General features: G+C 38.9%; 1 protein-coding gene and 3 non-coding genes across 4 annotated transcripts in view; all 4 read left to right on the top strand.

Annotated features, from left to right (window-relative positions):
• The window catches only part of WDR43 (WD repeat domain 43), a 48,100-nt gene that overhangs the window by 7,769 nt on the left and 13,583 nt on the right, over positions 1 to 26,748 (top strand). The window contains exons 3-11 of the mRNA XM_029231943.1: positions 3,360 to 3,481; positions 13,564 to 13,684; positions 14,449 to 14,588; positions 18,548 to 18,650; positions 19,168 to 19,232; positions 21,143 to 21,314; positions 22,829 to 22,915; positions 24,133 to 24,264; positions 25,571 to 25,702. Coding sequence (XP_029087776.1) covers positions 3,360 to 3,481; positions 13,564 to 13,684; positions 14,449 to 14,588; positions 18,548 to 18,650; positions 19,168 to 19,232; positions 21,143 to 21,314; positions 22,829 to 22,915; positions 24,133 to 24,264; positions 25,571 to 25,702 — 1,074 coding nt within the window. The remainder of the gene's footprint in view (positions 1 to 3,359; positions 3,482 to 13,563; positions 13,685 to 14,448; positions 14,589 to 18,547; positions 18,651 to 19,167; positions 19,233 to 21,142; positions 21,315 to 22,828; positions 22,916 to 24,132; positions 24,265 to 25,570; positions 25,703 to 26,748) is intronic.
• LOC114901203 lies at positions 14,078 to 14,162 on the top strand. Its single transcript, XR_003795080.1, has one exon. It is a non-coding gene; the product is annotated as a small nucleolar RNA SNORD53/SNORD92 (small nucleolar RNA).
• LOC114901201 lies at positions 23,428 to 23,505 on the top strand. The gene has a single exon (XR_003795078.1). It is a non-coding gene; the product is annotated as a small nucleolar RNA SNORD53/SNORD92 (small nucleolar RNA).
• On the top strand, positions 24,461 to 24,536 carry LOC114901202. The gene has a single exon (XR_003795079.1). It is a non-coding gene; the product is annotated as a small nucleolar RNA SNORD53/SNORD92 (small nucleolar RNA).

The following is a 26,748-nucleotide window of genomic DNA, read 5'->3' as shown; positions in this document are numbered from 1 at the left end:
TCCTCCTCCAGCCTTGTCTCCCTCCTGCACCCTTATTGGGGGAGCCTACTAACGATCCAGCTGGCAAAGCAGAAATGGGGTTTGCAGAGTCCCAGCCCCAGCGTCCAGAGCAGAGAAGTGAGGGCTTGGTGCTGCAAGACAGTAACTTAACTGGCATAATGTATTTCAGACAGTGTCTACTACAGTATGTTTTTGGTGTTCACTTAACTCCTGCCTGTATATAGGAATGCTTTCTGTATATATGAATAAAAGAATGTTTTCTCTTTTAAGTAACATCTATCCATAGACAATTTGGAACTACCTGAAGTTGAAAAGGGAAAACAGTTATACCTAAGTTTATCACCGAGAGAACCTCTTTTGATAGATTGCATATTTCTTTGCTTTATGCATATGTTTAAAAAATACAGTTGGGTTCTGTCTGTTTATCTATTTTGTATTCTGATATTTTCCTTTAAATTACAACATGAGTAATTTTCATATTTGTCGAGAACTAGTTATAAACATTTTCAGTGACTGCATAAAATCCTGTAAATGGGGTGGTCCATTGGTGGTTTAACTCTTACTGACCATTTAGGTAGTTTCCGATTTTTTTGTTATAAAACTCTTTTCTTCTTATACGGGTTCCAAGAATTACTAACCTGTAATTAATGAGTCAAAGGTGTGAGTGTTAAGCCTTTTTATACATAGTATAACAATTTTCTGAAAGCTTTTCTAATTTGTACTGTATCAGCAGTGGAAGGACGGTACGTGTATTTCAGTAGTGTTTTTGCCATCGTTGATTATTCCATTAAAACAGCAGTAAGGCTAACAAAAAAAACCCAGCTAATTTGATAGGTGAAAATTTTTATCTGATTTTATATCTGCATTTAAAAATATATCACTTGTTGGGACTTACCTGGTGGTGCAGTGGTTAAGAATCCGCCTGCCAATGCAGGGGACGCGGCTTCGAGCCCTGGTCCGGGAAGATCCCACATGCCGCGGAGCAACTAAGCCTGTGCACCACAACTACTGAGCCTGCCCTCTGGAGCCCGTGAGCCACAACTACTGAGCCCGCATGCCACAACTACTGAAGCCCACGTGCCTAGAGCCCATGCTCTGCAACAAGAGAAGCCACCCCAGTGAGAAGCCCGCGCACAGCAACGAAGAGTAGCCCCTGCTCGCCGGAACTAGAGAAAGCCTGCGCGCAGCAATGAAGACCTAACGCAGCCAAAAAAAAAAAATAAATTTATTTAAAAAATAAAAATATATCACTTGCTTTTATATTAAAGATTATAAAAATAATATACAACTGAAAAAAATTTAAAGTATTCAGAGGTATATGTAAAGGAAATCTCCCTTTATTCCTCCTTCCTCCAAGTTGAATGTAGTCCTCGTGGGCTTTTACCCCACTGTAGTTTGGGTCCCATCCTTTGATTTGGTCAGTTTTCTGTGGTCAGCAGGTACCTAGTATCTGGTGCACTGTGATAGCTGCTTTACTCAGTTACTGTGGCTGCAGACATGATGCTGATGGAGCATAGAACTCCTTTTTAGATCAATTTGATACCTCCCAGGATTATATATAAATCTTTAACAGGAAATGAGTTTATTAGAAAGGAACCAAGAGGGTCAGGGCAAGGAGTGTTGGGATGACATGGTGAGGTAGAAAGGGCCCAGGCTTTGGACTAGTCTATCCTGAGGTTGAATCCTGCTAGTTATATGATCAAGGATAAGTAATATAACTTCTCATCTCTTCAGTATTATATAACCTACGTTGCATGACTTTGAGATTTAGACATAATTATATATTGAAAGTGCCTAGTGTAGTGCCTGGCATGTAATTGGTATTGAGTAAATGTTTGTTGAATGAGTAACTAATGAATGAGTGGACACTTGCTAGATTGCTTTCCAAAAAGGTACGCTAGCCCCTAGCAACGTATGATAGTGCCCTGTAATCTTACCAGGGTGGATATTATAATGCTAAACAAATTGGTAGATGAACAGACTAAAAATGTCACTTTGTTTTGCTTTGTATCTCTTGAATTACTATTAAAAATTTTCTTACTGAATTCTTTCTATGGAATTTATCTCTTCATATCCTTTGTTCTGTTCTTTGTGTGTGTGGCTATAATGTAGGACTTAGTTCTTTGAGTAGACAGCTCGTAGGAAGGAAGGGAAGTAACTGAACCTAGCATTTAAAAATACTTTTCTTTTGGATTTCCCTGGTGGTGCAGTGGTTAAGAATCCACCTGCCAATGCAGGGGACACGGGTTCGAGCGCTAGTCCGGGAAGATCCCACATGCCACGGAGCAGCTAAGCCCGTGTGCCACAACTACGGAACCTGTGTTCTAGAGCCTGCGAGCCACAACTACTGAGCCGTGCACCACAACTACTGAAAGCCTACGCTCCTAGAGCCCATGCTCCTCAACAAGAGAAGCTGCTGCAATGAGAAGTCCGCGTGCCGCAACGGAGAGTAGACCCTGCTCACCACAACTAGAGAAAGCCCACGCACAGCAACAAAGACCCAACGCAGCCAAAAAATAAATATTTTTGAAAAATATTTTTCTTTTGAGATGGGACCAATCTGTATGATGGAAGTAGTGATTTTGAGTTTTAACTTTTATGCTTAGATGTGTACACAGTGGTGACTCATTGTATGTATATTTAATGTGAATTCAGATGGAAAGAATGAAAACAATAATTGCTCACAGTGTAGGTGATTTAGCACCTTAATTCTGCTGAATGAGCTTGTCCTGGAATGTGTGTGAGACGGGAGACTTGAATTTGCTCTTTCCCAGTTGATTTCTCCATTCCTGTGTGCCTCTGAGTGAGCCAGCATGTTGCTGTGCTGAGTGTGTTTAAAGTTTCATATGGTATGAGCTGCAACACAAGGAAACATTTAGTGTTTCCCTGAAGGAACATTGATTTCTAAAGTTGAGAGATAGTTTTGGTATAAAGGGATTTTCAAGGATAGTTTTAACTAGACATGCTTTTAAACCCTTTAAGATTTGACTTTATTAGTTCACTCAAGTGTCCCAAACTTTCTGCCACTGTACATGAAGCATTTTATCATGCTTAGTGCTGGCATTCCTGTCAAAAGCAGGTGGCATTTAGGACTAGTGTCCTTTGACTTATGATGTAGAAGTATGTTTTTCCAGCAGAGGAGAAGGGAAAGTTAACATTTGATAAAGTTATAGAAGATTTATCTCATTTTTGATATTGGAAATGGATAGATGCATTTTAGTTAGGTTAATGGGTAGGCTTTTTTAGTTAGGTTAAGGCCTAACATTTTAGTTAAGTGTTTAGCAATGATTCTAGGGTGCATATTGTCGTAACAGATGAGCTTTATTTTTTTTTCTTTTAATTTTTTAAAAAATCTGCAGAGTGGTGGACATGACAACAAAGTCAATTGCATACAGTGGCATCAAGACAATGGCTGTTTGTATAGTTGTTCAGATGACAAACATATTGTGGAATGGAACACACAGACGTGCAAAGTAAAGTGGTGAGTAACATTGATGGTTCTGGGGTAACTTGGTTACTGTTTGGGAATGCATTAGAGTTTGACAAATCAAGACTATATTCTTGATGTAAGTAAAGTTTGATATTGGACACAGTGGGGAATGTAGACACTAGTAAGGTTACAGACTGTTCTCAAGGAACATTTAATCAAATTGGACATGGAAGATTTTAACAGAAAAGTTAAATAATGGTACAAGGGTAAAATAACTGCACAAGAGATGCCATAAGGTCGCAAGTAATTACTGGTCAAGTGATTAGGATAGTGTTGGGAAGGCCTGGTGGAAGAGAAGGGTTTTCAACTGGGTCTTCTAGGAGAGGTAAGATTTGGAAAGAAGAGGGTGGGAGGATCCTTTTGAGGGTGGGGATGTGGCAGGAACAAAGGCTAGGCGAAAGGGAAGTTAAAGATTTACTTGGAACCCAGTAGAGGCATTTAGAGGAGGCCCATATTAGGGAATAATGGTTGGTGGAGGATATGAGCCAAAGTAGCTTATAAGAGAGTCTGGCCTTAAGTGTCATAGATAAAAATCTCAGACAGCTCTTCTAGTTCAAGCACCTAATCCTGTGATTGACTGCATAGTAGATGCTCAATGAATGTGGACAGTTGAATGCGGTTGAACTTATGTGGATGAGGACCCTAAGGAGGATAATGTTGCCCATGGTCTTACAGCTAATAAGTGGCAGGGGAGTTCTAATCTTGCTGTCTTGAATTCTGGCACAGTGTTTTTGTACTGTAGTCAAACTTCTTTTGTGGAGTTTTAGATTCTGTTTGGCAAGCATGAGACACTGAAGGTCAATGTCTTGGGAACAGAGTAACCAAAATAATGCTCTAGGAAGAAAATTTGCTAGCACTGTGTAAAATATATGGGAAGGAGCTAGTGCACAGGCAGAGAAGCTAGATCCTGGGTGGTGGTTGTAATAGTCCGGGTGTAGGATGGTAAGAGTGGGAAGAAAGAATGGAAAAGGTACCAACCAAGAAGAATCTTGGGTAGGATTGGGGGAGGGGGTGCTATTGAGTGAAGAAAGGAGTTAAATAAAATGTAACTAAGTTTACAGCTTTCTGAACTTATTAGGTGTCTAGTGGTGCAGTTAATAGAAACTCGGAAGAGGGAAGTGGTTTTAGTTTTTAAGCAAATTGAATTTGAAGTAATACATGAAAGGCAAGACCCAGCAGAAGGGGTGGTGATAGAGGCTTAGAATTTTAAGGAGGGTTTGGGGCTGGAGGGGCAGAGAATAATCATTTGCCTAGAGGTTCAGTAAGTTCATTCCATTTACCTGCGGTGGTAGTTTCCATACTCATAGTTGTAAAGAGACGCCTGTGGAGATTCTCATCCACTAGGTCAGGGGTGGGGCCCATGCAGCTGTACTTTTTTTTTTTTTTTTTTGCAGTACGCAGGCCTCTCACTGTTGTGGCCTCTCCTGTTGCGGAGCACAGGCTCCGGACGCGCAGGCTCAGCGGCCATGGCTCACGGGCCCAGCCGCTCCGCGGCATGTGGGATCCTCCCGGACTGGGGCACAAACCCCTGTCCCCTGCATCGGCAGGCGGACTCTCAACCACTGTGCCACCAGGGAAGCCCGCAGCTGTACTTTTTAAATGCTGTCTGGATGAGAGTTCACCAAGTCACATTCTTCACATAGGGACTAATAATGTTCAAGGCACCGTTCAACATATTATACACAGTATTGTATTTGTAACACTGCGAGGTGGTCTCCATCCCTGTTTTACAGTTAAGAAATAGGTTGAATCACAGCCTGAGCTTTCATCCAAACTGTGCTGTCTGATACAATATTTTGTTTCCAATTTCATTCTTGGCATTCTTACGCTATAGGTAACTGAGTTTATTTTCCATTTTAGGTATTATCTGTTGATTTCCTACTATAGACGATGAGGATTTAGTTCTTAGCCTCTACCTTTTTCTGTCCCTATTTTCCCGATATTGTAATGTCACACTTTGATTAAGCAGTATTCATTGTTCACATTATGCCTAATTAAATATTGTTACAGATGAGACTTGGACTGTACTGTTTATATTCTGGCACAAAATTTTGCTTTTCTTGGGGTTTATAATTGCTTTATTGTTCATTTGCTTAGTTTTGTATATACCTGTCATTAGTTCAGTCTCATTCCTGCAACAGTGTAAATCTCATTTATTTTCAGACACATCAGTTAATCAATCAGTTATTTAATCTTTGGAGGCTTCCCTCCAGTTTCATTTATTTCTTGGAGGACTTCTCTGCCTTCTTCCAGTGATTATCCTGAGATTGCCTTTCATCATCTTGAAAATTCTCTTGCCAGATGGAGCCTCTGTTTCCTGGATCCCATTTTTCTCTTTGTTGGTTTATTCCTTCTTTTTGGTGACACACACAAATTGGTAGCTTCCTGGAAGACAAGCAAAATCTCAATAATTTGCCATCCATGTCTACCAGTGTCTTTATTCTATCCTCACAGCTGATTGATAATTTGAAGATACAGACTTTTGGGTTGGAACTAATTCCCCTCAGGATTTTTTTTTTATTTATTTATTTATTTATTTATTTATTTATTTATTTATTTATTTCTGGCTGCGTTGGGTCTTCGTTGCTGCGCGCGGGCTTTCTCTAGTTGGCGGCGAGCAGGTGGTTACTCTTCGTTGCGGTGCGCAGGCTTCTCATTGCAGTGCCTTCTCTTGTTGTGGAGCATGGGCTCTAGGCGCTTGGGCTTCAGTAGTTGTGGCTCGTCGCGGGCTCTAGAGCGCAGGCTCAGTAGTTGTGGTGCATGGGCTTAGTTGTCCTCTGCATGTGTGATCTTCCCAGACCAGAGCTCGAACCCGTGTCCCCTGCATCGGCAGGTGGATTCTTAATCACTGCGCCACCAGGGAAGCCCTCCCCTCAGGATTTTGAAGCATTGGTTCGTTGGTTTTTTGGCTTTCACTGTTCATTATTTTTATATTTTAAAATATCCTGTGCTTTTTTTTCTTCAGTCAGTGAATTATGTTGGCACTTGAGGGACCTTTTAGCCTGGGAATTCATGTCCTGCGTTCTTCTCATACTGTGTATTTGATAATTTCATTCCTTCTCTTTTCTTTGATCTTTCTCTTATACTACATACTGTTATTTAGGTGTTATATCTCCTGGACTAATCCTTTTGGTCTCTTACCTTATTTTCATTTTCTCTTTTGTCTTTTTCTTCTGTTACCTGGGAAATTGCTTCAATTTCACCTTCTAAATCTTGTATTGAATTTTTAAGTTTCTCTAAATTTTTAACTTCTGGGAGCTGTCTTTTGTTCTTTGAGTATTTCTTTTTTGTTGTGTCATGTTTCTGTCATGTGTATAATATTTTCTAACTCTCTGAAGATATTATAGGATTTAAACTTTTTTACTTTTCGTCATCTCCCTCTTGAGAATGTGTTTTGATTTTTGTTTGATTTTGGTTTCTTTCATGTTAAAGGCATTCTTCCAGTGACTGGAGATCCTCGGCTGCCTGTTGGTTTTCGAAAATGAAACATTGAAAAGCTGATTGGAAAGCCATTGTGGGTGTGTGGCTCAGTTGCTGGGCTTCATTTGTAGAGTGATTGGGAGGCCTTCAGTATCAGGATGTGTAGGTCATTCCTCTGGAACCTGTCACATTTCCCAGAGAGGAATCTTCTGATCTAGTGCTTTTCAAGCTTTAATGTTCACGTATGTTATGTGTGTTTACAGATCTGATTTAGTAGGTCTAGGTTGGGGCTTGGGAATTCTAACAAGTTCCCAGTTTCTGCTGATGGAGGAGGGTTGCACAAGTAACAGGGGACAGGGATGTGGTGGTGTTGGCTCTGTGCTGGCCTTTTCAGTGCTCAGTGGCGAAATAGATTCAGGAAGCTTGTCAGGATGGTGATCATGTCTTTTTTTTAAAAGTGTGTCAATTCAGTGAGTAGATGTTGAATAAGGAATACAGGTGAGTGTTGAAGCTCTGGGAATTGGTGAGAAATTCTCAAGAATGTTAGGAACCAATGAGGGTAAAGGAAAAGTTTTCATACATTATTGCATTTCCTTGATTATTGGTGAGGTTGGGTGTTTTCATGTTTATTGACAGTTGTGTTTCTTCTATGAATTGCTTGTTTATATATCCTTTGTCTATTTTTATTTTGAGTTTTTTTTTAAACTCAAGGAGTTTTTTCTTGAATACAAAGAGCTATTTATGTATTCTGAGTATTCTTTGCCTATATATTTTTTTCTCTTTTTTAATAGGTCTTTACTGGAGTATAATTACTTCACAATACTGTGTTAGTTTCTGTTGCACAACAAAGCGAATCAGCCATATACATACACATGTCCCCATATCCCCTCCCTCTTGAGCCTCCCTCCCATCCTCCCTATCCCACCCCTCTAGGTGGTCACAAAGCACCAAGCCGATCTCCCTGTGCTATGCTGCTGCTTCCCACCAGCCAACTATTTTACATTCGGTAGTGTATGTATGTCGATGCTACTCTCACTTCGCCCCAGCTTCACCCTCCTACCCCATGTCCTGAAGTCCATTTTCTATGTCTTATCTCTTTATTCCTTCCCTGCAACTAGGTTCATCAGTACAACTTTTTTTTAGATTCCATATATATGTGTTAGCACACGGTATTTGTTTTTTTCTTTCTGACTTACTTCACTCTGTATGAGAGACTCTAGGTCTATCCACCTCACTACAAATAACTCAATTTCGTTTCTTTTTATGGCTGAGTCTTTACCCATTCATCTGTCGATGGACATTTAGGTTGGTTCTATGTCCTAGCTATGGTAAATAGTGCTGCAGTGAACATTGTGGTACACGTCTCTTTTTGAATTATGGTTTTCTCAGGGTATATGCCTAGTAGTGGGATTGCTGGATCATATGGTAGTTATATTTTTAGTTTTTTAAGAAACCTCCATAGTGTTTTCCATAGTGGTTGTATCAGTTTACATCCCCACCAACAGTGCAGGAGGGTTCCATTTTCACCACACCCTTTCCAGCATTTATTGTTTCTAGATTTTTTGATAATGGCCATTCTGGCCAGCACGAGGTGATACCTCATTGTAGTTTTGATTTGCATTTCTCTAATAATTAGTGATGTTGAGAATCTTTTCATGCGCCTCTTGGCCATCTGTATGTCTTCCTTGGTGAAATGTCTATTTAGGTCTTCTGCCCATTTTTTAACTGGATTGTTTGTGTTTTTGATATTGAGCTCCATGAGCTGTTTGTATATATTGGATATTAATCCCTTGTCCATTGTTTCATTTGCATATATTTTCTCCATTCTGAGGGTTGTCTTTTTGTCTTGTTCATGGTTTCTGTTGCTGTGCAAAAGCTTTTAGGTTTAATTAAGTCCCATTTGTTTATTTTTGTTTTTATTTCCATTACTCTAGGAGGTTGGTCAAAAAAGAACTTGCTGTGGTTCACGTCAGAGTGTTTTTCCTATGTTTTCCTCTAAGAGTTTTATAGTGTCTGGTCTTACATTTAAGTCTTTAATCCATTTGGAGTTTCTTTTTGTGTATTGTGTTAGGTAGTGTTCTGATTTCATTCTTTTACATGTAGCTGTCTAGTTTTCCCAGCACCGCTTATTGAAGAGGCTGTCTTTTCTCCATTGTGTGTTCTTACCTCCTTTGTTGTAAATTAGGTGCCCATATGTGCATGGTTTTATCTCTAGGCATTCTGTCTTGTACCATTGATCTATATTTCTGTTTTTGTGCCAGTACCATACTGTTTTGATTACTGTAGCTTTGTGGTGTAGTTTGAAGTTGGGGAGGCTCATTCCTCCAACTCCATTTTTCTTTCTCAAGATTGCTTTGGCTATTCAGGGTCTTTTGTGTTTCCATACAAATTGTAAAATTTTTTGTTCTAATTCTGTGAAGAATGCCATTGGTAGTTTGATAGGGATTGCACTGAATATGTAGATTGCTTTGGGTAGTATAGTCATTTTCACAATATTGATTCTTCCAGTCCAAGGACACAGTATATTTCTCCATCTGTTTATGTCATCTTTGATTTCTTTCGTCAGTGTTTTATAGTTTTCGGAGTACAAGTTTTTCGCCTCCTTAGGCAGGTTTATTCCTAGGTATTTTATTCTTTTTGTTGCAGTGGTAAATGGGAGTGTTTCCTTACTTTCTCTTTCTGGTATTTCGTTGTTGGTTTTTAGGAATGCAAGAGATTTCTGCATTTATTTTGTATCCTGCAGCCTTACCAAATTCATTGATTAGTTCTAGTAGTTTTCTGGTGCCATCTTTAGGATTTTCTATGTATAGTATCATGTCATCGGCAAACAGTGACAGTTTTACTTCTTTTCCAATTTATATTCCTTTTATTTCTTTTTCTTCTCTGATTTCTGTGGCTAGGACTTCCAAAACTATGTTGAATAAGAGCAGCAAGAGTGGACATCCTTGTCTTGTTCCTGATCTTAGTGGTCGCTTTCAGTTTTTCACCATTGACTGATGCTTTCTGTGGGTTTGTCTTGTGTGGCCTTTATTATATTGAGGTAGGTTCCTCTATGCCCATTTTCTGGAGAGTTTATCATAAATCAGTGTTGAATTTTGTCAAAAGCTTTTTCTGCATCTATTGAGATGATCATATGGTTTTTATTCCTTAATTTGTTAATGTGGTGTATCACATTGATTGATTTGCGTGTATTGACGAATCCTTTCATCCCTGGGATAAATCCCACTTGATTGTGGTGTATGATCCTTTTTTAATGTGCTGTTGGATTCTCTTTGCTAGTAGTTTCTTCAGGATTTTTGCATCTATGTTCATCAGTGATATTGGTCTATAGTTTTCTTTTTTTGTAGTATCTTTGTCTGGTTTTGGTATCAGGGTGTTGGTGGCCTCATAGAATGAGTTTGGGAGTGTTCCTTCCTCTGCAGTTTTTTGGAAGAGTTTGGGAAGGATGTGTGTTAGCTCTTCTGTAAATGTTTGATAGAATTCACCTGTGAAGCCATCTGGTCCTGGACTTTTGTTTGTTGGAAGATTTTTAATTACGCTTTCAATTTCATTACTTGTGGTAAGTCTGTAGATTTTCTAATTCTTCCTGGTTCAGTCTTGGAAAATTGTACCTTTCCAAGAATTTGTCCATTTCTTCGTGGTTGTCCGTTTTATTGGCATATAGTTGTTTGTAGTAGTCTCTTATAATCCTTTGTATTTCTGCAGTATCAGTTGTGATTTCTCCTTTTTCATTTCTAATTTTATTGATTTGCGTCCTCTCCCTTTTTTTCTTGATGAGTCTGGCTAAGGGTTTATCAATTTTGTTTATCTTCTCAAAGAACCAGGTTTTAGTTTTTATTGATCTTTGCTATTGTTTTCTTTGATTCTATCTGCTCTGATCTTTATGATTTCTTTCCTTCTACTGACTTTGGGTTTTCTTTGTTCTTCTTTCTCTAGTTGTTTTAAGTGTGGGGTTAGATTGTTTGAGATTTTTCTTGTTTCTTGAGGTGAGATTGTATTGCTATAACCTTGCCTCTTAGAACTGCTTTTGCTGCGCCCCATAGGTTTTGGGTCATCGTGTTTTTATTGTCATTTGTTTCCATGGTTTTTTTCTTGTTTTTTTTTTTTTGCGGTACGCGGGCCTCTCACTGTTGTGGCCTCTCCTGTTGCGGAGCACAGGCTCTGGACGTGCAGGCTCAGCGGCCATGGCTTACGGGCCCAGCTGCTCCGCGGCATGTGAGATCTTCCCAGACTGGGGCACGAACCCATGTCCCCTGCATTGGCAGGCAGACTCTCAACCACTGCGCCACCAGGGAAGCCCTGTTTCCATTTTTTTTTTATATATATCTTCTTTGATTTCTTCAGTGATCTCTTGGTTGTTTAGTAGCCCACTGTTTAGCCTCCATGTATTTGTGTTTTTTACAGTTATTTTCCTGTAATTGATTTCTAGTCTCATAGCATTGTGGTCAGAAAAGATACTGTATACGATTTCAGTTTTCTTAAATTTTCTGAGGCTTTATTTGTGACCCAAGATGTGATCTGTCCTGGAGAATGTTCCATGTGCACATGAGAAGAAAGTGTAATCTGCCACTTTTGGGTGGAATGTTCTATAAATATCAGTTAGATCTATCTGGTGTATTGTGTCATTTAAAGCTTGTGTTTCCTTATATCTTTTCTGTTTGGATGATCTGTCCATTGGTGTAAGTGGGGTGTTAACGTCCCCTCCTGTTGTTTGTTACTGTCAGTTTCTCCTTTCATGGTTGTTAGCATTTGCCTTATATATTGAGGTGCTCCTATATGTTGGGTGCATAAACATTTATAATTGTTATATCTTCTTTTTGGATTGATCCTTTGATCATTAAGTAGTGTCCCTTCTTTTTAACAGTCTTTATTTTAGAGTCTATTTTATCTGATATGAGTATTGCTACTCCACCTTTCTTTTGATTTCCATTTGTGTGGAATATCTTTTTCCATCCCTTCACTTTCAGTCTGTATGTGTCCCTAGATCTGAAGTGGGTCTCTTGTAGACAGCATATATATGGGTCTTGTTTTGTATCCATTCAGCCAGTCTGTGTCTTTTGGTTGGGGCATTTAATCCGTTTACATTCAAGGTTATTATTGACATGTATGTTCCTATTACCATTTTCTTAATTGTTTTGGGTTTGTTTTTGTGGGTCGTCTTCTCCTGTGTTTCCCCCTTAGAGAAGTTTCTAGCGTTTGTTGTAAAGCTCCTTTGGTGGTGCTGAATTCTTTTACCTTTTGCTTGTCTGAAAAGCTCTTGACTTCTCCATCGAATCTGAATGAGATCCTTGCTGGGTAGAGTAATCTTAGCTGTAGGATTTTCTCTTTCATCACTTTAAGTATATCCTGCCACTCCCTTGTGGCCTGCAGCGTTTCCACTGAAAAATCAGCTGATAACTTTATGGGGATTCCTTTGTATGTTATTTTTTGTTTTTCCCTTAGTGTTTTTGATATTTTTTCTTTGAATTTTGTTGCTGCACATGGTTCTTTGTTGCTGCACATGGGCTTTCTCTAGTTGCAGCGAGCAGGGGCTAGTCTTCGTTGCAGTGTGTGGCTTCTCACTGCGGTGGCTTCTCGTTGTGTAGCATGGGCTCTAGGCACATGTGCTTCAGTAGTTGTGGCTCACAGACTCTAGAGTGCAGTCTCAGTAGTTGTGGTGCACAGGCTTAGTTGCTCCATGCCACGTGGGATCTTCCTGGACCAGGGCTTGAACCCGTGTCCCCTGCATTGGTAGGCGGATTCTTAACCACTGTGCCACCAGGGAAGCCGTGCTACTGTTACTTCTTGATTTTATAAGTGAATAGCCAAGCCAGGCTCCTTGTTGCTTATAAATAGCATTAACGTATGCAACCGTCTACAAAGACTCTTGCTGTTAATCATATTTGTGGTATTAGAAAGGGATCATTTTACCTAATTTATTTTATTTTATCAGCTAGGGGCATATATTTGTGGATTTGGGGTAGAAATAATCTTTTTGTACTGTAGGTTGAGAGGTCATTTGTGTTACTAAGTAAATTAAGTTCTCAACCTTCCAGAGAATGCAGGAACTATGGAGGGGATAGGATGGGTTCTACGTAGAGGTCCAGCCAGCATGGTAGTTTCCTGGGCATTAACAGGATCACCATGGATCACAGGAGACACAGCTACCCATTTTACATTCTTATAACTTTTATTAACCCATTTCCTGGTGCCTCTTAAGATTGATTCTCTGTCCTGTTGGGGAAGCATTACCTTGGTGATATGTCCAAGGTTGGTTACCTGAGTCAGGATTTTAGGGAATGCAGTTTGGCATAGAACCTTGAGTGGTATTTTTTTTTTTCTCTCTAGTTGCGGAAAGCTGGGGCTACTCTTTGTTGTGGTGCATGGGCTTCTCATTGCGGTGGCTTCTCTTGTTGCGGAGCATGGGCTCTAGGCGCGCGGGCTTCAGTAATTGTGGCGCACGGGCTTAGTTGCCCCATGGCATGTGGATCTTCCTGGACCAGGGCTCGAACCCGTGTCCCCCGCATTGGCAGGCGGATTCTTAACCACTGCGCCGCCAGGGAAGCCCCTTGAGTGGTATTTTTAATGCCTAGTTTGCCTTTTGTTTTCTTTTTGCTTTGAGTAAAGTTTCCTCCCCATTCATTGAGATGTTTTTATTTCTCTTCACAATACAGCAAATGGAAAGGTGATAATAGCAGTGTCAGTTCCCTGTGTATCAGCCCAGATGGAAAGATGTTGCTTTCAGCTGGTCGAACAATCAAACTATGGGTTTTGGAGACCAAAGAAGTCTACAGAGTGAGTGAATCAAATTAGTTGTAAGCATAACAGTTGTCTAGAGTAAGTATGGAGAAAGGCAGAAGTCTGAGCCAAAGAATATTGTTTTAAGAATATGGATGTGTTATTTTCAAGCATATGAAATAGTACCATTAATAGACAAAAGTAGTCCTCCAAATCTGTTAAATAGATGAGACATGTCCTTTTTGCATGCATTGGAAGAATGAATGTAAATGGAAAATGAAATGAGTGGAATTTGAATTAAGTATCTTACTCTCTTCAATAATAATATAATTATATAATAATGATAGTAATTTTTTATTTCTAGCTTGCATCCAGCTGGTATATTACTGTATTTAGCTGCGGAGATTTAGAATTACATTTTGAGTGTGCTCAGGGGTTACTGAACTTTTGGTGCTGTGATGATGCCTCAAAATTGTGGTTTCAACTCACTGAGAGTAACATGAAGACCTACAATTCCTTGGCTGTGTCTGAGCACCCAGGCACCCCTTTTAAAATGGATAGAATGAAGTGAATCTTTAACACAAATATGGAAGAAGTAAAGATTGTGGGGTAGGCTCAGGGGAGTTGGAAGGGACGGCTTTAATGTTGAGATTTTTTTGGATGGAGTTTTTTAAAGTGAGAGGAATATAGCACAAATAACCTTAGTAGTCTGGAGCTCTGATTTCAGATGTGTATCATGTATATTGTTTATGATACATATGAACTCCTAATTTTTGTTACTGCTTTACACCCTCTCCTAAATGAGATTTAACTTTCTCTAGCACTTCACGGGACACGCAACGCCGGTTTCATCACTTATGTTCACAACTATCAGACCTCCTAATGAGAGCCAACCCTTTGATGGAATTACAGGTCTTTATTTCTTATCTGGAGCAGTACATGACCGGTTACTTAATGTCTGGTATGTAGTCTTTTGGATTTTGGGAGGTAACATTGCCTTGAAAGAATCGGTCATAGCTTATATGGTTAATGTAAATGATGAATATGAGATTTGCTTTATTGTATTTAATGTTAGATTTATTTTATATTGACTTGTAATGAGGAATTGAGCCTGCCTAAAAATCAGATCTTTATGAGAAAAATTTAAGAGCATTACATAATAGAACTTCCTCCATGCTTGTTTAGAGATAGAGTGGGCTGAATATTTTTGTGACTGGGCAATTTAAAAACCTTTTTAAAAAATTTTTTTAGGAAAATCTCTGATTTTGTTGACAGAGATGACTGTCAGGGTTAGTGCAGTAATGCCTATTTGATGGTTTACTGAGGACATTAAATTCCTTGGTTGTGTCTGAGAATTCCCAGTAGCCTTTCCTTGCAGTGGTTGCTGTCACTAATTCCCTTTGAAGCTACTGTTTGTTTGTTTTTTGCGGTACGCGGGCCTCTCACCGTTGTGGCCTCTCCCGCCGCGGAGCACAGGCTCCGGACACGCAGGCTCAGCGGCCATGGCTCACGGGCCCAGCCGCTCTGTGGCATGTGGGATCTTCCCGGACCGGGGCACGAACCTGCGTCCCCTGCATCAGCAGGCGGACTCTCAACCACTGCGCCACCAGGGAAGCCCTGAAGCTACTTTTGAAAGTAAAAATCAATTTGGTATTGAAGAGCCATCAAAAAGTTTTTAAATTTAAGAAATAATAAGAAATTTCTTGGATTTTATAACATCATCTAATGGTGAAATTAACTTCTTTTCTTTTACCTGATGTTCATGGACAGAATATGTAGAGATTTTAAAAATAGAAGTAGTTTCTTATCCTAATGATCAGTTAGTTGAGCATGCTCTTGACCATATAAAGTTACTGTAAATTTATACCAAATAATACTCAGAAATGATACTCATCAAATATGTATTTCTTAAAGTAGTAGTGTGGGGAAAGCTTCATGTCAGTCTGGAGGTGGACCTCTGTTCACCTCCAGACCATCAGCTTAGTTCCTAATTTTGCCTCTTATAATCAAATTGTGTTGGTTTTCTGTCCTGTGTTTCATTTTTGAGGAGCGCCTATTGGAATATCTTATTTTGGTTCTAGAGGGTTTATCCCTAACATAAGAAATTAGTAATGCCAAAAAAGTTAAAATCGGCCACCCCAATCTCCTGACATTACTGAGGTGCTTCAGTCTTTAATGCCTCACCTCTTTGGCTCCTGAGACTAGGGGTCTCCAGCTCCAAAATTTTTTGTATAGCAGAAAAGTTGATTTCTGCTGTCTTAAGATCCTGAAGATAGTTTGTGTATACCTGGGCCTTCCTAGTAACAGAGGAGTAAACCATAAAAAACAAACAGATTAAAATGCATATTGAAAGGCTGCCCCCAAAGGCCATTCATGAAAACTTTATGTTTTATTAGGTAGAGCAAGCTGAGGGTTCCCTTATAATTACCTTTGAAAGACACATTTCTGAAAGAAAATAACATTTGAAGGCTTCTTGCCACTGAATGAAGATTAAAATTAAAAAAAAAAACAAATGAAAAACCCTTTCATATTACTGCAAGGAGGAAGTACTGTCTCCTATTGATGTGCTAAAATAGCAGCTTCTGCTGTGCATAGTCGTGTGATAGCAGTGATTTTGAGCATGCATATAGTATGAGTAACTTCATTTTAGAATGAACCTTGTTTTATTACGAAGTTGTTATGCATGAAATATTTAGAATTTATCAAATCAACTCTTAATTTTCTTCTAGACACAAAAATACTCAAAGACTGTTTACTGGTAAATGTATAAAGTCTCAGTAGTTAATAAAAAGAAACTGATCTTGAATCATGTTTGTAAGCCACGCTTGTTACTCTGTTACTCAGTCTTTATTTTAATTTTTAAAATTTGTGCCCAGATTTTTAAAACAGCTTCACTGAGGTATAATTGACATAATAAATTGTATGTACTTAAAGCAAAAGCATAATTAAGTTTTTACATACGTATACAAATGTGAGATTATTACCACAATCAAGACAGTGGCCACCTGCATTGCTCCCAAGAGTTTCCTTGTATCCCTTTGTAATCCCCCTCCCCACCTCAGTCTACAGGCTTGTTGACATGTTTGGCATATTACAGATAAAGTTGTTAAGGACACTTGTGTACAAGTCTTTTTACAGACATATGATTCATTTTTCTTGGGCAACTACCTAGGAGTATAATGGCTGCATCTTACGATAGGTGTATATTTAACTTTTTAAAAAACTGCCGAATTTTTTCCAGAGTGTTTGTACCATTTTACATTCCCACCAGCTGTGCGTAAGAGTGCTAATTCCTTCACATCTTCACCAGCACTTTATATGGTCATTTAATTTCAGCCATTCTGATAAGTGTGTAGTGGTATCTCAGTGTGGTTTTAAGTTGCATTTTCCTAATTACTATTGATGTTGAGAATCTTTTAAGTACTTATTTGCTATCTGGATATGTTCCTTGACAAAGTGTGTGTTCAAATATTTGGCCTATTTTCTGCTGGGTTGTTTGTATTCTCACTGAGTTTTGAGAGTTCTGTGTATATTCTGAATATAAATAAATTATTAGGTATATGCTTTACAAATATTTTCTAGTCTGTGGCTTGTGTTTTTTTTTGAAACGGAGCAGTTTTTAATTTTGATGAAGTACAGATCATGTTTTGAAGTCTTTGTTTAACCCAAGGTCACAAAAGTGTTCTCCTGGAAGTTTTTTAGTTTTAGGTCTACTGTTTATTTGGTTCTGTGATCTGTTTTGAGTTAATTCGTGTATATGGTTCAAGGAACGGATTGGGGTTCATGGGTTTGTTTTTGTTTTTTTGTTTTTTGGATATCCAGTGGTCCCAGTACTCCCAGTACTATCTCCAGTGAATTGGTGCTGCGTATATACACGTTGAGTCAGTTGCCTGCTACTTGGAGTAGTCATGTTGTATGAAGTCCTCAAGAGCACTGATTCAGTGATACTGAACTCTTACTCCTTGAGGAAACACCAGGGTTTGGTTTCTGCAAGCCTCTGGTTACAACATTTTTGTCATCTAATTAATACATAACCTTGTTTTATGTGTATTTCTGTTTAAAGATACCTTAGTTTATTTATATACATACACACACACACATAGCTGATTAACTTACGTCAGAACAGAGTTTATCGAACTTAAACATTTTCTCCATAAGCATATCACAGCCTTTTTACTCTTAGGGACACTAGACCGCACTTCAGCGTTATACTTGGGGGCCATTTTAAATAGTGAAATCACCAACCAAAAGCATAAAAGCAAAAAGTGTGGCGCTAAATAGGCTGGAAAAAGAATACTTAGTATGAAAGCTGAAGTAAAAAGGCAGAGCATAGCCTTGTTAAACCTCATGAGCATTGGGCTGCTCATGTGCCTCACTGCTCTATGTATACCTGTTAAAGACCATGAAATCACCACAAATAGTGATTTCGGGGTCTACAAATCAATTTTAACAAGTAGGCAGATTCTCAAAGAATCAACCAATAGTGAGGATCATTTATCTATCTATCTATTTCTGGACTCTGTTTTCTCAGTATTGCTGTGATAATCCTCCTCAAATTAATCTATAGATTCAAAGTGAATCCAGTCAAAATCCCAGCAATCTGATTTTAAAATTCAAGTGGAAACGCAAAGCACATAGAATAGCCAAATGACTTTGAAAAAGAAGTTGGAAAACTCACTTCAAAACTTGCAAAGCTGCAGTGATCCAGACAGTTGGCATTGCCATCAAGATAGACAAATAGGTTAATGGAAAAGAACGTTGCTCATTGTTTAAGTCTGCCACAAATGCATTAATGCTTTCTCTTTTCCCATATAACCATGTCACATGGTAGTGACACAAATGCTTCCCTTATTTTGATCTTTAATTTTTTTTCTTTTTTTTTAAATGTCTCATTATCTAATCATCGGTTTTGTTATCCAGGCAGGTCCGTTCAGAAAACAAAGAGAAGAGTGCAGTGATGTCTTTTACAGTTACAGACGAACCTGTCTATATTGACTTGACTTTGTCAGAAAATAAAGAAGAGGTAAATGGCTTGTTTCTTAGAGAATTTGTCTTTGGACTTCACAAATACTATTTTTTAAAATCAGGGTTTTGATGATTTGATGATTCAGGAAAGAGAGAGAACAAAATAAAAATCTTAGACTATTCGAAGTTATCATTGGATTCTGTATTGAGTGCTCATGAGGGGAGAGGACAGGGCGCAGTGGCGTTTTCAGTAATCCTGACATGTGGGCCTGCGGTTGGTTCCCTGTTGTCAGCCAGTGCGCTTGGTTGTTGACTTAGCTCCTCTAACTTCCATGCTGCGTTCTCATGGACTGTGCGGTCTTCTTAGCCTAAACTTTTATTTATAGGCTTGACAACAACTACTTGCATTGTTATTTTGGTGGCAGTGATTATTTTTAAATTCAAGAGTTGAACATCCTTACTGTTTTGATTTATCTCTTGTTATTTGAAGGGTGGAGAGGGTAGTTGGATTTTCATAAGTAATTATTAGAGTAGACCGAAGTATATTACCTATTAATGTTACATTTTTCTTTTAGCCTGTCAAGTTAGCTGTTGTTTGCAGAGATGGTCAAGTTCATCTTTTTGAACACATATTAAATGGGTAAGTAAGAAGTTTCTCAAGTCAGAAATTTATTTTCCTTCCCTGACTTGCTACTTATTTATACTCCCACCTCAGTATTCTTTGCTTTATGTTACTTTTCATTTAGATTGTTCTGAAAGCCTTCTTAATTCTTTGTCCGTATGACTACATACATTCCCAGTGAGAACTCAAGTTTTATTTTAAAAGAAATTGGTTCAGTAGGAAAGCTTTGCTTGTGAACTTTGGTGAAGCCTTAATTTCTAACTTTGATAGTGTCACACATGTGTCACACATTTGTGGATCAGTGAATGCTTGTGTTTTGTTGGACACAGGGGAGTTGCTGATATGATGTGTAGTAGTCATAGACCAGGGGTCAGTAAATTATGGCCTGCAGGCCACATCCAGTAGAGGCCACATGTGCCCCACCCCGCCCCCCAAACAAAAATATTTACTATCTGGCCCTTTATAGAAAGGTTTGCCAACTCTTGCATGTGCTATAAACATGGTCTGAGACTCAGTCATGTGCAGAATTATGTTAAACTTTAAAATGGTTTCAACTTTTTATTGTCAGTTGGTGCCCTTCCTTTTACAATTCTATATAGGGATTATGAAAGTAATATACACTTATTTTAAAACATTCAGGACACATAGACAATTGATTATAAAACTCAAGTCTCCCTCCATTGAGTCCCACTCCCTAGAGGTAACTTAACATTTTGATGTGTAGCACTTGAGGCCTTTATTTATATAGTCGTATGTATGCATGGAATGTATAGTTGAGGGCCCAGAAGTGGCGGGCCATGGTAAGGGCTTGGGCATTTCTCTTTGGGCAGTAGTAAGCTGTTGAAGGATTTTAAACTGAGGATTGATGAGGTTTGACCTAAGTTTTAAGACATTAAGTTTTAAGTCGTTCTATCTGATGTGAAGAGAATAGACCACAGAAGGGTAAAGCCCAAAGCAGAGGCCAAAAATCCTGGATAGAGATGGATGTGGAGTTGGGAAACTAGGAAGAGTGAGTTGGAAAGATAGCGGGGTGCTTACAGTTGGGGTTATGGAGGGTGTGTACTTAGTGGTGATAAGATGTCTGTGGTGTGAGGAGCGTGTGGCTAAGGTACAGGGAAGGACAAGGTTGCTAGAGGTAGAAGGCTAAAGGAACTGAGAGGGCAGGGTGTCAGAAGGATCGTCACACTGCATGCTGTATATGGAAATCACTAAGAAAGGGACTTCTCAGCGGAATTGTTGGACAGAGTGACAGCCACTCACATCTTTAAGAAATGCTGAGTGACCCAGAGGCCATTGGATGACGGCAGGAGGGGAATGTAGCTGGTAGCTGGTGACGGCAATTTCAAAGGTTTTGGAGGTGGTGGAGGGAGAGACTACTTGTCTTGAAGTGTTAGTGAAGAACAAGAAGCGTACTTGAATCATTGCCAAGGGTCTTGGCACTAAGGGTGTGGGGGAGGCTGCCGAGGCAAGCAAGGTGAGGAGAGCTCTTAGAGAAGTTGAGGATCTAATTTTGTTTATATTTTGCTGATCATCTTGCTCCTGGAACTCTGATGCAGAGGTCATGGTGAGGATTCAGGGGTTGGAAGCAATTAGAGATGGGGCTGATTAGAGTAGGGCAAGAACAGAGCCATTTGGGGCTGAAGCTCAGGGTGGTGAGAGAGCACTTGGGAGCTTGGGGCCTTTTGTAAGGGTTGACAGAGTGGGATAGAAGAGCAGGTGTGCCTCAAGGCAGGTTTTGGTGGTGAGGTCTTGAATGTTGGCAGGGTGGGGATAGATGAAGTCTTGACAGGAACACTAGTGCTCTGGGACACTGGTCACTCCTGATGATGTGGAGGCCGGGGGAGGGTCACATTTCATGACACCAACTTCAAAGAATTAGTGTGAGATGCTATTTCACATTTTCTAATCTCATTTTTTTCCATTCCCAGATACTGCAAAAAGCCTTTGACTTCAAACTGCACAATTCAGATAGCAACGCCTGGGAAAGGCAAGAAATCAACACCAAAACCCGTCCCTATTCTAGCAGCTGGTTTTTGCTCCGACAAAATGTCATTGTTGCTTGTATATGGCAATTGGTTTCAGCCCACCATTGAGCGAGTGGTACGTAGCTGCTCCTCTGGAGTAAAGCAGTGCAACATCAACATGTCTGTGGAAGAGAATGATTTTAGAATGATATGTTGGTCTGTTTATTGGAATACTTAAGAAGATGTCATATGTTTCCCCTTAACTGAAGGACTTTTCAGTGGATGGTTTATTTTAACTTGTGAGAACTCTGTATATAGTTGGTCCTTGAACAACACAGTTTTGAACTGTGTGGGTCCACTTATGCATGGATTTTTTCCAGTAGTAAATACTACAGTACTTCACCATCCAAGGTTGTTGAATCCACAGATGCGGAACTATGGATACGTTATGACTATGAACAAGTTGTAAGTGGATTTTTGACTGCACAGAGGGTCGGCGCCCCTAACCCCTGCATTGTTCAAGGGTCAACTATGTAATTTTACTTAACCCAGTATATCCAAAATATCGTTTTAATGTTTAGTATAAAACATTATTTGAGATATTCTGCCCCCCTTCTTCCTTTATTTGGTATTAAGTCTTTAAAATCTGGTGTATATTTTTCACTTACAAGCCCATCTCAGTTTGGACTAGCCACATTTCAGGTGCTTAGTAGCCACAGGTAAATCTTAATAAGAGATCCCGTAGTAATAGCACACATTGAGTATTCTAAGTGGAACTGTAATGGGTGGGGCAGTGGTTTAGGTTTTTTGATTACAGAAGTTTCTTTGGAGACTTTTGGTGAGTTACTATGAGCATGTCCAATAGGTGAGAGACTGTGAGAGGAATATCTCTTGCTTAAGCAACCTCTTGTTGAGTCTATTTAAAAATACTTCTTACTTTAAAAAAATGTAATACATGGTTATGGTGTGACAAAAAAGGGAGAGAAGTGTTAAACTGTAAACATACGTCTCCTTGCCATACGTGGATCTCATAACCTCACTCTCCAGATACAGCCTGTTTCCTGTGTGCTTTGTGTCTTTCCAGATATTGATTAGGTGGGTATAGAGAATTACCTGTAACTTTAAAGCCTTATAGGTACATATGTACTTTGCTGCATCTCACTTCCCCTCCTGTTTAATACCATATCAGGACATAGAGATTCACCCTAGACCATTTGATTAATCAGCACTGCTTGTCTTTGACTAGCTTGTGGAAGGATAGCAGTAGGAAATTTAGGGTAGGATCAGTCTTTTCTAAGATAGATTATAAGGTGATGAGCTAATAATGTTTTCTTTAAAATCTGTTACGTTTTAAATGTCAGTCTTTTAAAACTGCGTATGTGAAAGATTTGAGCAGTACATAACTGAAGAAAGTAAACATTATGCCTGGTATCTTCAGAGTTTACCCATTTTCCTCATGTGGCATCAATCTGAATGGCGATCAGTCTGAGTGACCAGGAGTTTTCTGTGGAAGCCTTCTATACTTCTTTGTATTTTTATAAAAATGCATTTCTTTTTCACTTTATTCTTACTCCCAATTACTTTGTTTGACACTTTTTTTTTTTTTTTTTACCTTCCACCCCCTTTCCCTCTTTAAAATTCTATTCCCAGGCTTTAAATTCCAAAGAACCTCATATGTGTTTAGTAAGAGATATTTCAATCTGCTGGGCCCCAAAAGTAGAAACAGCTATAACAAAGGTGAGTGCATTTCATATTAGAAGTTAAGAAAAAAGATATTTGAGTGAATTGAATTGTTATGTAATACTATGTTTAAACTCTTAATATCCTCTTTATGATCTTGTCTTAACAAATTTTGTGGGATTAGGTTTTAGATATTAAGACTGTAAAACTTTTCTCATTTCTGTGCTCTTGATTTGTTGAACGAATGAGTGAATAGGTGACTAGAAGTTGAAGACCTTGGATTTATTTAGTTCTTCCTCCTCCACCCCACCCCCAGTGCAGGATCACTGAGTAAATATCAGTATCAAATTTATCGAATTATTTCATCAATTTATATACTTAAAGGGGCAAAACTTTGTTGAGAGGAATGCTGTATTTCAGGGTGGAATAAAACCTAAATCCATGATGGGGCTGGAATTAAATACCAGATATAAGAACATTATTGTCATGCTTTATTTTGAATATAATGTGGCATCTACATGGAGACATCATGTGTTTGGCAGTCTAATGAAAAAAAGGAAAGCCAAGACATGCTATGATGACATTCAAATGGTTTCGCTTCTGGCTGAGTTTCAGAGATGACACCTTTCTCTTGGCTGTCTGAGCATTTCTGGCAAAGATCAATTATTGGAGGTAGTCATAAAATGTACAGCTTCACTCTTTAACGTTTTTTTAAAATTATTTATTTATTTTTGGTTGCTTTGGGTTTTTGTTGCTGTGCGTGGGCTTTCTCTAGTTGCGTCGAGCGGGGGCTACTCTTCGTTGCAGTGCGCGGGCTTCTCATTGTGGTGGCTTCCCTTGCTGCGGAGCACGGGCTTCAGTAGTTGTGGCACGTGGGCTCAGTAGTTGTGGCTTGTGGGCTCTAGAGCTCAGGCTCAGTAGTTGTGGCACATGGGCTTAGTTTCTCTGCAGCATGTGGGATCTTCCCGGACCAGGGATCGAACCCCTGTCCCCTGAATTTTTAAGTCAGTGTGTCATTGTGTGATCTGTAGATTTTGTTTTTCTTGGTTCTTACTCTTACATGTTGCAGGCTTTAAAACAGTGAATGTTCAGATTATACTTAAATGCCAGTATTCAATTAAAATATATCTTTAATTCATATCCTATTGAGTTAGTTACATTAAGTTTTTCAGTAGGAAAACCTTTTAAAAGCTGTTAGTTTTCTCGTTGGGGATAAATCTTGCAAAGAGTAAGACAGTTTCCTTTGTCACACCCCTACTATTCCTGTTTAACAGGTGAGAACACCAGTGATGAATTCTGAAGCAAAAGTTCTGGTGCCTGGGATACCTGGTCATCATGCAGCTATCAAGCCTGCTCCTCCACAGACTGAGGAAATAGAGAGCAAGAGGAAATTAGGGGAAAAGGAGGTAATACACTCATTCTGACCATTTTTGAGTTTGAAATTTAAGATTACTTGGGAGATTCTAAGAATTATATTGGATGGAGCCAAAGCTGAAACTTCAGAAAATGGAGAGGACAAAACTCTTATTAACTAAAGAGGGTGCTCTTCTGGCCATTTGGTCATTGTTAGCTGGATAAGGTAATTGTAGATTAAGCCAGGACTTGCTGTGATGATTTTCATTGGGTTTCGCATGTTGCTGAGTTCCAGTGATGCCTTGTCTCTTGGCTGTCTGAGCATTCCTGGCTGGTTTAATGCTAGTTAGCCTTTAAAAGTGATCGTCATTATAACCTCTTAAAGTGCTTATAAATTTCATTTTTTCTCAACTCTTAAAACCTCTTGTGATTACTTGTCTGTGAAAAATCCTCTTTTTTGTCTTCCATTCACTTGTCACTCTTGTCTAAGTAATCTAGAATTTTAACTGTTTAATCATTAGAGAAAGAGTGTTTCTTTACCTGATTTTAAATGTCTTGCTTTATTGGGGGTGGGGGGTTGGGGAATAACATTGCTGTTCTTAAAAATTGTTTCTCAATAACATGATATCTGATTTAAAAATACGGTGTCAACTTCCTCTAGTTTGGCCTAGATCCTACCCTTTAATTTTTTCCTACCTTTTTAGTGTTTTTCATAAAACATAACCCAAACAGGAGGCTTTACCAACGCCTCTCTGTTTGCTTTGGTAGTAATAGAACGTTCGTATTTTGATTGAGCTTCCGAGGGGCTGGCAGAACGCAGTTGTTAGATTTGCTTTCATAAGGGATTAGTTATGTACAAGTGAGTTTTTGTATAGCAAACAAAGAGAAAAATAGGAAGACATCTTATAAATTTTGGGGGGAACATAACTGTCTTTATGCTCTTTTGATAATATTTGTTAGCAAAAGATCCGAGGTTGATGGCAAGGGATAATTACAGAAGGGGAAGCTTTTGTGATTATAGGTCTTTTCTTGTGCTTTAGTCATCAGTTGCCTGATCCTTGTCTTTTTTGAATCTTCATATAGGGGGGATTTTATGAATTACATTTTCAAATCATGGTTTTCAGTTTTTTTTCACTGGAGTCTGGAAACTTGGACTGCAGATATTACCCTTGTCTACGACATTGGCCTTTTGGTGATGCGATTCTGTTGGAACGAGGAAGAGCGTATTTGTGTTTTTCAGTGTTGAGGTGTGAATCAGTCAGTGGTTTTTGTCTTCTGAGACATAAGCACAAAGTAGTTTGACCAAACTGCTTTAGGTGTTGTCTCATATAACATTAACTGGTCATTTCTGTTCTGTAGGTTAGCATTGAAGAACGCCTGGGAGCACTGGATATAGATGCGAAAAAAGAAAAGGACACCCTTCCACAGACAAACAGTTTTCCAGTTCTCCTCACACAGGGTTTAGAAAGTAATGATTTTGAAATGCTAAATGTAAGTATTATAGCAGTTTTTAAATGAATTAAGATGGTTAATTTTTCTTAGAAAGTGATTGACAGCACATTTACAGAGTGAATAGTCATGTTATGTAGCTGTCTTGAATTTAATGTTTTGTGAGTTTAGTCAAATATATATCACTTGGTGGCACTATACGGACAGTCACCAACCTACAAAGGGATTGTATTAAATTATTTTGAACCTGGAATGCATTTTCTCATAGAAATATTGTTGTGAATTGTTACTAGGCTCTTAGGCTTTAGTTCACAAAAGCCTTTATAAACATTGTGTAGCTGAATTATAATACTCAGCATTCTAGATCACAATTTATATTTTTTTCTGTAGGAAAATGCGTTCCTGAGTTTTTACTCTGGATTCCAGAAACTTAATTCCCCCTGGCCGTGAGAGGGGGCGGTGAGGTGGAACCTTGGCAATGGATAGGAGGTTTGGGGGAAAAATTCAAGAGGGTTGGGGGTATATAAAAGGGAGGCACTTATGATTTCTGTGTTTGTAAGTTGGTGACTGCTTGTATGATGTTGCTTAATTTAGTCCTCTTAAATTCCAGAATTTGAAAGTGGTCTGTAGAGAAAATTTAAGTGTAAAAAATTGGACTTAAGCACTGCCTGATCAGATTAAAGCAGTTTATATTTGCTAAGTGCATTTATTCCTAGTGACGCGTAGTGATATTATGGTGCCACTTAGTATAGATGTGACTTTAATATGCAGCCTATGAATAAGGTCTCTCTGACTTGTATTTTTGATCTAAATGGGAATATCTTATATTTGTGTTTAAGGGGATTTTGCAAAACAGGAGGGGGGAAGCCAGGCATATCTAAAAACCTAAACTTACCTTTAAAATAGTTTGTGAGTGTATGTATTTTGGGAGGTCAATTTTAGTTTAACATGGCATGCAAACCTAGGTGAGGATTTGGTGAGAAATAAGCTATAGAAAACAATTGACAGTGTTTTTAAAATATAACTTATCTGCCATCATTGCTTACTTAACTGTGCTTTGAAAACTTCTTCAGTAGTACAAGTGAATC

This window comes from Monodon monoceros, unplaced genomic scaffold (genome assembly GCF_005190385.1).
Source record: "Monodon monoceros isolate NGI ecotype Baffin Bay Population unplaced genomic scaffold, NGI_Narwhal_1 Super_Scaffold_19, whole genome shotgun sequence".
Taxonomy (NCBI): Eukaryota; Metazoa; Chordata; class Mammalia; order Artiodactyla; family Monodontidae; genus Monodon; species Monodon monoceros.
Note: the sequence above shows the minus strand (reverse complement) of the source record. Positions and strands in the feature narration are given on the sequence as shown.